At 38.0% G+C, this 12,062-nt stretch overlaps 1 protein-coding gene across 2 annotated transcripts in view; it reads right to left on the bottom strand.

Annotated features, from left to right (window-relative positions):
- Positions 1–12,062, bottom strand: part of TMEFF2 (transmembrane protein with EGF like and two follistatin like domains 2) — a 230,509-nt gene that overhangs the window by 94,909 nt on the left and 123,538 nt on the right. For both annotated transcript variants that reach the window (XM_043577356.1, XM_043577355.1), the window contains exon 5: positions 3,064–3,160. In XM_043577356.1, coding sequence (XP_043433291.1) covers positions 3,064–3,160 — 97 coding nt within the window. The remainder of the gene's footprint in view (positions 1–3,063; positions 3,161–12,062) is intronic.

Consider the following 12,062-nt stretch of genomic DNA (forward strand, 5'->3'; position numbering starts at 1 on the left):
TGCTTCAGTTGACCAGTACGAGTCAGATCACTCCCCAACTGCCTTCTGTTGTACTTTATAGCCTCTTTCCTTCCATGCCTATTTAACTTCATTTATCGCTTTATTCTTGCGTCCTTCAGCTGTTCCCAATCTGCCCTTCATGGTCATAACTAAATACAAAATGTTAACATACAAAGGTATTTATGTAAATGAAAATCAATACGCTTATCACTTTCAGCACCATTCCTTCTTGCTTACATTGGACATTTTAAGTACATTTTATTTAAATGCTAACAACTTTTCATTCTTGCCTGGGAAGTATAATGATCTTCTTGGCTCCCTGCCCCCTGCATCCCTCTAATCTTCACAGCTATAGCCACTTAGCCCCATCTGGAGGTTCAGCTTTATTCCGCATTTTGGAACTAATCTTGTCTCTAGGCTGGGGGCGTACAAGATGTCCTAGCCAAAAGCTAACTGATTCAGCATCCAGTCAGCCTTGCTGCTGATTTCATTCTGACCTTGTAATTTATTTCTGAGATCTAGACGCTCGTCTCAGCCCCTTGTAACCAAGGCTTGGCTTTCGACACCAGTTCCGGCAAGTGGGTATCTATCCAGTCTTGCCCGGATCTGTCTCTCTTTTCCTGATTGATAACCAATTCCTTGATCACGGAAGTTCTGCTTTGTCCTTCTTGTTCCCTTTGTATAACTGGGTTTCTTTTTCTTAGCTCCAGTTGCATGGCTGGGACCTATGACCTCCTGTTGAATTTTTCGGATGCCACCAGCCCTGTGTGTATCTGCTCATTCCACCTGCCCTCATACCATAGATTGGAACTTTTGCTAGAATACCAGGAGTGACACTCCTTGCCTGGACATTTTCCCACTGCCTGCTGCAGGCATCTCCCTTGTCACCAGCTTGAATCCTGCAGGTCTTGAGTCACTACATCTAAGCTGCCTGCAATCTGGCTATTTTATTATTGCAGACATGGCAGGAAAGAAATATTATTTTAATTGCATCTTTGGCTGAATTGTTAGGCTAACACCCTCTAGTTACTTTCACCTCACCTCTTCATTGTGGACGGCCACTGAAATGCTTCAAAACTCAGTTTCCTCTTTGTAAAGTGAAAGGATGGTGGAATTTACCCCTAGGGTTAAAGATAAGCGACAAGAAAAAGTATACAGATGGATCAAACCCATAGTGAGCAACCAGTAGCTTTTAGCTGCTATTCATATCGTTTCTTAAATCTTTGCATCTGCAAAGGAAACTATGTTACCTAAGGATGACCACTGAAGAGACGAGAAACCAGGGGAATGGAAATTCTAAGAAAAAATTAGGAACCCGTGTGAATTTATTTTAAGTAAAATAATTGACAACAAGATAATTAACAGCTTTAAAAATGATGTTGAACTACAGATGCAGTCACCAGGAAACATTAAAAATGTAATGTTTAAAGGATGTCTTTCCTATCAGTGTGTCTCAATATATATAATGGCTATGACTATATAGAGTCCAAAAGCATTGAGAGAGCAAAATGATTCTTTGAGTCAGTCATTTATTTTAAAGCAGTGTTTCATAGTTATTTGGGGGAGTTTTAGAGAAGTAAAAATTTAAGCCCTACTTCTCTGAAATTCTGATTTATTAGTTTTGGGGTGGAACAAAAGAATTAGTGTGTCTAAAAAGTTTCCAGAGTAATTGTGATGATCAGCCAGGTTTGGGAACGATAAATTCATTAGCCATTAAGATGCCCAAAATGCTCTTAAGAAATCACACATTTATTTCCCTCAAGGCGGTCAAACCGGTACATAAGCTCTCACCTGGCTGCTAGCTGCCCATTGGTGAGAAATATTTGGCAGATGTGGAAAACTCTACTGCTGTCTGCATTTATTAGTGGGTGGCTAATTCACCTGGCTACAGTGTCTACCTGTAAGTACCTGATTAGTTTACCCTAAGAACTCCAGTTTGCTCTGTTGCAATCCACCACTTAATCTTCATTCAAAAAAACTGCAAATATTTTAAGTGCAGGCTGTTTCACTCTTGCCAAAATTATCTTGCCTTCAGTTTTTTTCTTCTTGTTCTTTGGATGAGTGGCTCCTTCCACCCACAAAAGTTTGATCCAAAGTATTGTTGTTTGCCTCCAGCTCTACTGAGATATAATTGCCATATAACATTGTATAGATTTAAGATGCGCATGTGTTTGATATGCTTATATATTGCAATATGATTACCACCATACTGTTAGCTAACGCCTCCATCACGTGACACAACCACCATTTCTTTTTTTTGCGATAAGAACATTTAAGATTTACTCTCTTTGCCACCTTGATCGAAATGATTAACTCCTCTAGACAAACACAGTCTGCACAATGAAGACAACAAAGGGCACTCGGCTGTTTTCCTGAAAGGTATGTGCATAAGTGAGGGGGGAACCCTGTCTCTTTCCACTATCACACCACAAAGACCTCATGCTGAACTTTGGGTTGCTCCCTTTGGGGATGATTTAGGCAGGACTAATACATGTGATGCCCCGGAGGACTAACATTTTGGGACTCATTCAAAATAATGAATATTATTCATTATTTGTTCAACATGTTTCCAGAAGGAGTCGAGTATTGTTTGGATGAAGGGAGAAGTTGATCCTAGAGAGAAGCCCAGAAATCATTCTTTGCTTTACTGCCTTCTTAATTTGGCTATGGGTGCGCATATGCAGAACACTTCACTTCTCTGCAATTACTCAGATCCACCATCTTAGAAAGCAGATTAGCAACCATCCATTGTTTATTGACCATGGTTCCTAAGAAACGTCCTGATAAGTATGATTTTCCTATCCATCTTTTACCATTGACAGTATCTGGGGGTCTAAAAGGTATCTTAGCGTATCGTATCAAGTAACGAACGTTCTTAACAGCTGCCTGGCTAGTCCAGCTCTTAATTCAGCCTCAGAAATTCCTTGCTGTTATTATAGCCCTTAATTTCCCCCTTAGGAACTGGATTGGAAAACGTGCTGAAAATGTCTTTTAGGAAATGGCCGAGGGAACACAAAGAAATTATTGTCATGATTTGTTTAAAGAATAGAAAGAATGCGTTACCAGACATCCTCAGCGTCTTCATCGCATTCTGCACCAAACTGGCAGATATCACAGGTGGAAGTCTCCTTTTGACTGGTTTCTCCTGAGCCTTCATGAACTGGAGAGCAGAAAAAAGGAAACAAAAAGAATTCCCATAAGTATGCTTACTACCCACACTCGAAGACTATTTTATCAAGGCTACTTTTCCAAAAGACCAGTTTGCTTTTTGGGCCTTCAAAGAATGTCTTATTCACCTCTTTTCTTCCCTAAATTTAGGGGAAACTCTAGCAATAATATGCAGCCATTGCTATGTAATAAACACTTGAGGTTCTTACAAACAAAATGAAACAACAAACAAGAGGTTTACTGGATTTGTCAAAAAGACTTGGTTAATAAGTAGACCATATGAGTTATTAATTAAAAGGGATTTAGATTGTTACTTGCCTAGAGGAAATATCTCGTGTTTACTTTACAAACAATACTTTGCATTTTCTCTTTCCTAAATTATAAATCTTTTTCATTCAAAGACTTTTATACATAATTAAAAACATTTAAAAGGGCAGTTTTGACTTATTAGATATGTCTTCTCTCTTTTTTTTTTTTGCAAAATGTTTAGTACTTATAAGGAAAATATGTTGATTATAAGTTTGTAGAAAAAAGCTTTGAGCTGGCTTATACAGTAATTTCTTGAATCTTATATAAATATTGCACAGAGCCCATCATAGTGATTTCCTCCAGGAGGATCATGAACATATATTTCATTTAAAAAATACATATTCTCATTGATGAAAATTATTCATATTGGTCTTTTTTTCTCCCATAAATTACAAGTATAAAATATGCATATAACTTAATTACAAAGTTAACTTTTCAAAATCAGGACACAGTCGTGTAAGTTGGACTCAAATATTTTGACTCCAAAGAATGAAAATCTGAGCAACACTTCTGAGATGATGGATTACTATTTATCCAATTAAAAAAATATACAGTTTAAAGTAAAAATAGTTTTGGTTATAGATGACAAATTGCAATAACCTAACTACTTTATTCTGTGGACAGATCATATACTTAAAAAAAAAACAGACGTAAATCAAGAGGATCTTTCTGTTTTAAACATTTTTGTTTTTATTTTATTTTTGAGAGAGATGGAGACAATGCAAGTGGGCAGAGGCAGAGAGAGGAGAGAGAGAATCCCAAGCAGGCCCCGCACTGGCAGCACAGAGCCAGACGTGGGACTCCAACCCATGAAGGTGTGAGATCATGACCTGAGCTGAAACCAAGAGTTGGGCGCTTAACTGACCGAACCACCCAGGCGCCCCATAAATCAAGAGGATCTTTAAAAGTGCACTTCTGGGGCGCCTGGGTGGCTCAGTCGGTTAAGCGGCTGACTTCAGCTCAGGTCACGATCTCGCGGTCCCTGAGTTCGAGCCCCGCCTCAGGCTCTGGGCTGATGGCTCAGAGCCTGGAGCCTGCTTCCGATTCTGTGTCTCCCTCTCTCTCTGCCCCTCCCCCGTTCATGCTCTGTCTCTCTCTGTCTCAAAAATAAATAAACGTTAAAAATAAATAAATTAAATAAATAAAAGTGCACTTCTGCAAAACGTTAACTATTTTCAATAGAAAAAGAAACTAAGCAATTAAGTATGGAAATTTCTCCAATCTTTATGGACTCTAATAAGATCACATTGTCTTTAACAAAGACAGAATGTATTAAGAAGCACACGGAAACTAACAAATCCAATCCTACTTATTTTGTTTTAATATGATATTTTCCTCATTTATTCTCTAATAGCAAGAGAGTTTTTAACATTTACAAAAGCAGAGGACTTTATTCCTTGCTTTTCTTTAATTTACTGCTGTGCACGTAAGTGATTTGATTTACCAAAAAAAAAAAAAAAAAAAGACAGGAAGATATCTGAAAGAGTTCACTGTTTTATAGTTTTTCTCAGGAAAGGTAGAAATATTTAGTTTTTCCAAAGCAACTTTTCTTCCCCCTCTGTTTTTGATGGTTTGCACTCACATTTCAAAAGAATTATGAATTAAAGAGACAAGTTCAATTACAAAAGTATGGAGGGTATAGTTTTAAATTTGGAAGACTTGAGAAAAGGTATTCCTCCCCAGAAAGAAGAAGGAATTTTAGACTTTGATAGAATAGACAGCAGTTATTATCCACTCTATTACTTTAATACAGTGGACCATGGGGATAAGAAGGAAGCTGTGGTCTCTCCTCAGGAGAGAACGAACAGCTGCGGCCTCTTTATTACTTTCTTATTATTAATGCAACACAGAAGCTGCTAATGGGAGAGAGCCTTTTAGTGTTAGCAAGATTAGCAGCTTCCAGACTAAAACTTCCCACCACTCAGGAAACATACGAACGCAACGGGAAGGTCCTTAATGAGCAGTTACGGCCACTTAGGGGCAGCTCCGTTTTCTTTGGCAGTAGAGATCCGAGGTTACGGATCTACTGGAAGTAATCTAGGGGATGAGTTGTGCTAACTCAGCAGAACCACTACTAATATTTCTACTCGAAGTCATGTTTCATTTCTATAAACGGACGGTTATTGGTAGAATGAAGATGTCTGCAAATTCTCCCACACGGATGAAGCGGCCAATTCAGAAGTAGCAGTGGCAATACCTCCATCAATAAATATTCAGGGAATAAAGTGATTGTATATGAAGTCATCCACAATGAAAACTAAAGTAACATCGCTCCATATTACCTGAAGCATAGGCTTGCACCTTTGTAATAAATTGGTACGTGGTTTTCATTGAAGCAAGCAGACCAGTGGTTCTTAACTAGGGTGGGGCTCAGAAGCTCTGGTAGATTTTGTTCATTTATTTTTAGTTTTTGGCATAACTGCCTAGGATATCCTTGTAGACACTGGAGTTGTAGCCTTGATGCCTGGATACGTATATTCTAAAAAACGGACCATCCCTGCCTAAGAATCTCTGCCCTAAGCAAGAAGACTGTCCCGAGCATTCTCTCTTTGCGTTGTTGAGCACAGGACTTGTGACGCATTAAAGTCCACAGGGAGCATCCGGAGGTTTGATTAAAATGCAGGTTCTGATTCAGTAGGTGCGAGGTTATGCTTTTCTTACAAGCCCCCACAGGCCGATGCTCTGGGTCCACAGACCACATTCTGGGTAGCAAGGGTAGCAGTGTGTTTTTCAACCCACAATCCATAATTTATTAGCGGGTAGTGAAAAGGTAGTGGGTCACTTACCAGAGTTTTTGTAAACATGAGAGAGAATATACCAGAATAGAAAACACTGAGTGCATCTCGTTTAGCAAGTATAGGTTTTATTTTACAACACTGTTTTAGTTATCCGTATGTACTATCTACACAGAGCTGCAATATAAATTTCATTTCTTACTAAAGGTCACAGTCATAAAAGCCTGAAAACCACTGATTTAGCACACGGTAGATGCTCAGTAAATGTGTATCGAATTGGACTATTTCTTCTTCCCGTTCTTTCTACGTTGTCAGAAATGAGAAGGGTCAGTGCTTCATCATTTGCATTCGTCCACTGATTACATGGGAGTAAAAGTCATTTATTCTAAAGTATTAGTTCAACTATGCATTTGCATTTTAATCCTTTTATTTTGTGAGGTAAAATCATTATTTCCCTGTATTCTGTAGAAACTTAGATTTCAGCAACTGACTGAGGGAAATGTGAGGGGTGAAGGAGGCAGTGCTCCTACAAGCATATTTTATGAATTGTGGAGCCCTGTAGTTAGCCCTGTTTTCATCCCTGGAGATTCTGAATTGGGGGATTATAAGAGATAATCAAATCACTTCTCTCTCAACTCTCCTTGCCCCTGGTGGTTTCATCTGGAGGTTACCAAAGTTCGTTTATCACCACCTTGTTCTGGCCCAACACAGGTCTTCACATTGGATGCGCCTGCTGGGCCATATTCTCTTCCTGATTCACTGTAGTGTCTCCTGGGTCTCTTGCTAGCCTAACCTGTGTTATGCCATGTCTGAAAACATCACGAAATAATAATGTTCAAACAGTTATTCAATGTCACTTATTTTGTCAAAAATTGCACTAACATTTATATTCATTGAAATGCTCAGATCTTAAGTGTATCTTTCAATCAGTTTTGGGGAATGCCCATCAAGACAAGGAACAACTCCATCATCCCAGAAGGTTCCTTTGTGCCCCCTTCCCAGCCATCATCCTACCTCCACTCTGTCTCTATATAAGGCAGATCAGTGATCTGATTTCTGTCACCGCAGAAATCTGTTTTAACTATTCTAGAAAATCACATCCAGGGAATCACACAGTACTTAATTATTGTGCTCACCTTTGTCACTCAGCATCATAGTTTTTGCGGTTAATTCAGGTAGCAATGTGTATCAGCAGTTTATTTCTCTTTAATGCTTGGTATTCAGTTAAATGAATATATCACAATGTACCATTTTCTTGTTGCAAAACATGGTTGTTTTCAGTCACTAGCTGGAAACAATAACTGAGTATTTATTAATCAAGTTGGTAAAAGACTTTTTGCGCATGTTAGTTTTTACATCTCTTGGACAACTGGGTGTCAAGTACAAATTATTCTTGTTTCTCCTTTTTATTCTCAAGTTGCAGGAATCTTGAATATATTTAGGTTTCAATTTTTGTCAGATGTGAACGCTGTCAGAAGTCGTGAGGTAGAGGCTGAGGTTCTTTGTTTTTTCCCTATGGACAGGGTTTTTTCCTCTTGACCTGTGGATGTAGTGAAATATGCTGATTGATCTTCATGTTAAGCCAACCTCCCATTGTTGGGATAAGTCCAGCTTAATCCTTTTATATAATGCTGGATTTCATTTAACGATATTTTGTTCAATTTTTAAAAATCTGTGTTCATAGGATATACTGGCAGTGATTTTCTTCCCTTATATTGTTCTTGTTTGGTCTTAGTATCAGGAATAAAACTGTCTCGTGATATGAATTGAAAGTGTTCCCACTTTCTCTATTTTAAGAAAGTTTGTGTATGATGATACTATCATTTGACTTCGCTATACAAGGCTATTTACATTTTCTATTTATTGATTTCTGCCCTTATGCTTATTATTTCCTTTCTGCCATATAGTCAGGGTTTACTTTATTATTTTTCTTTTCTTTTTAAAAATATTTATTTATTTTGAGGGGGGGGGGGAGAGAGAGAGAGAGAGAGAGAGAGAGAGAATCCCAAGCAAGCTCTACACTGTCAGTGCAGAGCCCAATGCAGGGCTCAATCCCATGAATCCTGAGATCATGACCTGGGCAGAAACCAAGAGCCAAACATTCAACTGACTGAGCCACTCAGACGCCCCTATTGTATTTCTAGTTTCTCAAAATGGAAGCTTGATTTTCTACCTTTCATATTTCCTAAGATAGTCATTGAAATCTATAAATTTCCTTCTAAAGACTGTTTTAGCTGCATCCCATGAATATGGATATATTGTGTTTTCATGTATTTATGTTCAAAATATATATTGTAATATCCTTTGGGTTTTTTCCCCTCTGGTCCATGGATTATTTTAGTAAGTGTGTTTTTAACCTCAAACTATTTGAGGCTTTTCCAGGCTATCTTATTTTTATTCATCTTTAATAATTCTATCATGGATGAAGAACATATTCTGTTTAATTTAAATTCTCTGAAATTACTGAAACTTGTTTTATGGCTCAGAACATGATCTATCTTTTTGAATATTCCATATGCATCTTAGAAGGTGTAACTTCTTTTGAGGAGTAGTTTTCTATAAATGTTAATGAGCTTAAGTTGATGGTTCATATTATTCGAAGCATCCATAACTATACTAAGCTTTTGTTTAATTGTTCTATCTTTTCCTGAGAAAGGTATTTAAAATCTCTATCAGTGACAGTAAAATTATTTTCAGCACTCTTTTGCTGTGTTATTTTCTTTTGTCCTGTATTTGGAAGCTTTGATATTGGGTGTGTAAACATTTAACAGTCTTATGTCTTTTTAAATAAGTGACCCTTCTACTGTTTTGAAGTGCCCCCTTTTAATCTCTGGTAACACTATTCATCTTGAAATCAACTTTGTTCTGAAATGTATATATTCATAGCAGCTTTTGTTTGCTTACTGTTTCTATTTACTTACACCCAACATGTCTGTTACATGTTTAAAGGGTGTTTCTTGAAAACAACATACAGTTGGATCTTTCTTTTTTACCCAGGCCGAATATGTCTGCATTTAATCAGGGCATTTCATGAATTTACTTTAATGCAATAATCGAGATGTTTGGTTTTAAGTCCATCAACTTGGCACTTGATTCATAGTTGGCCTATCTTTTTGGGTTCCTCTGTTGTCTTTTCTATCTTATTGTTTTCTTTCATTTAGGTGAATCAAATATTCCATCTTGTTCATTTTATCTTATCTCTTCTAATTTTTTTGGTTATACTTTTTATGTTATTATTTTGGCGGTTGCTTTAAGAATTATAAAGTGCGTTAAATAAAAAAAACAAGCAAACTCGATTTCTGTATCATCAAGTATACTAGAGTTTGGGAAGAGTACTTAAAGATCTACAGGAATAGTATATTTCTAATAAAATTGGATCTGCCTTCCCCAAAAAAACAACAAAAGAATTACAGTATGCCTCTTTATTACTTCACGAACAATTTAAGAACTTTATGGCAATATATTTTTAATTACCGTAGTTTACATTTTGCATATTTATTGTCATGTATCACACTTCTGCCTTTTTAAAATTAGTTTTACTTTACACAGCTGCCCTACTTGTTTTTGTTAATTTCAAAGACAAAGGCCAGAGATTTCTGTACTAACGAAGACTCCCGCCTGTCATTGTTAAATGACCGACTTGTGACACATTTGCTCTAACTTTTCAAACTTATCTATAGTCTCACATTCACCATGAAAAACATTATTGACATATGACATTTATAGTAGATTGTTTTGTTTTTCCCATTATGTTTCTACACTTTCCAATAAAAGGACTGTATAATTCCTTTCCACATCCATATTTCCATTGAGTTCCATGGTGCCACTATTGTTCTTGTGACTTGCTTTTGCCACTGAAATGTGGATGGAAATGAGAAGCTATATAAAAGCCATTATGTGGCTTTCTACTTTCCTGCTCTTTCCCTTTGCATAAAAAAGGCATATTCCAGAATAGGAGTGCTTACTTTATTTTTAATTTTTTTTTTAATGTTTGCTTATTTTTGTGAGAGAGAGGGAGACACAGAGTGTGAGCAGAGGAGGAGCAGAGAGGGAGGGAGACCCAGAATCCAAAGCAGGCTCTAGGCTCTGAGCTGTCAGCACAGATCCCGACGTGGGGCTCGAACTCACGAACCGTGAGATCATGACCTGAGCCGATGTCAGATGCCCAACCGACTGAGCCACCCAGGCGCCCCAGGAGTGGTTCCTTTAACCAATCCCAGAATGAGATGATATTCAGAGCACAGCCACAGTTAGCTGCAGCCATGAGAGCAAGAATTATACCACTGATGTTATAAGCCTGTGAGATTTTTTTTTTAATTTACTTTGAGAGAAAGAGAGAGGGAGCACATGCATGTGAGTGGGGAGGGACAGAGAGAGAGAGAGAGAGAAAGAGAGAGGGAGGGAGAGAATCCCAAGTAGGCTCCACACTGTCAGCACAGAGCCCCACACAGGGCCCAAACTCACAAACCACGATGTCATGACCTGAGCCGAAATCAAGAGTCAGACGCTTAACCAACTGAGCCGCCCAGGTGCCCCAAGCCTCTGAGATTTTGAAGTCATTTGCAACTCGACATTTACCCAGTGACAGATGACTAATAAGATATCAATGAATGTTACCAGTTAATGCTAAGGAAATGTATTTTCACACTTGTTTTCCACACCTCAGATTTCGGTCACATTACTTACCTACACAACCCTAGATCTACTTTTCATTTTCTGCAACTCTGCCTTCTAACTTTTTGCTATCTATTTTCTACAGCAACACATATTCTCCAATAGTTAAGGTGTGTTTCTTTTTAACATTTTTATTTTTTCACAGCCTAGCAGAACCTATCCCAGTCTGGGGATGGTTCCCATCGCCTTCATCATGTAGCTCACTAGTAGATCTCCTCGACATATATACGGTGTCCCATTTAAATCAAGCATAGCATACACGTTCAACGTAGTACAAGCATGTATGAATAGAAGCCTCCACATGCGCCAAGCCTGAAATGAAACAGGCAGTCCCTAGCACATCACTGTGTCCACAAAAAGAATGAGACTTCTGAGCTTAAACGTGACCCACATGTATTGGTTCTAAACTCGTTTACATTACTCTACAGTTGAAAAAAAATTCCATACATTTTATGTAGGCCTTAATCTGAATGTTTGCTAAATCTAGAATGCCTTCTTCTTTTTCCGTTTTATGGTTGCTATCAATCAGGTATTCAATGTTGCTGCTGTTGTGTCTTTCCTAGGTAGGTCGACTGACAAAGTAATTCTTGGCAGACTTAACTTCTTCCGCTTTGTTTACATAGAAAAAAGATTGAAATCAGTGACAACATTCAATATAACTGTTGTTACTAAAATTACTTTGATTACTAAATTATGAACAGCAATGTTTCATTTTGAATTACTTCCAGAAGTTATTATTTCATTATCACTGAAAAGCTGACCTTTGAGTTTACCTTCCAATGAAGGAAAATTCCACTTAAACAATGGGAAGTTTTTATTTTATTTTTTATTTAAAAAAATTTTTTTAATGTTTATTTATTTTTGAGACAGAGAGAGACAGAGCATGAACGGGGGAGGGTCAGAGAGAGAGGGAGACACAGAATCCGAAACAGGCTCCAGGCTCTGAGCTGTCAGCCCAGAGCCCGACGCGGGGCTCGAACTCACGGACCGTGAGATCGTGACCTGAGCCAAAGTCAGACGCTTAACCGACTGAGCCACCCAGGCATCCCCCGACAATGGGAAGTTTTTAAATCAGAACTCTTCTTTAATCGGAACGACTTGTCTATTTTGCCTTTTGTATGCCAGTTTTACCTCTCACATGCCTTTCCCCTGTAAGTGGAATTTAAACGATGGCAG

This window comes from Prionailurus bengalensis, chromosome C1 (genome assembly GCF_016509475.1).
Source record: "Prionailurus bengalensis isolate Pbe53 chromosome C1, Fcat_Pben_1.1_paternal_pri, whole genome shotgun sequence".
NCBI classification, from domain to species: Eukaryota; Metazoa; Chordata; class Mammalia; order Carnivora; family Felidae; genus Prionailurus; species Prionailurus bengalensis.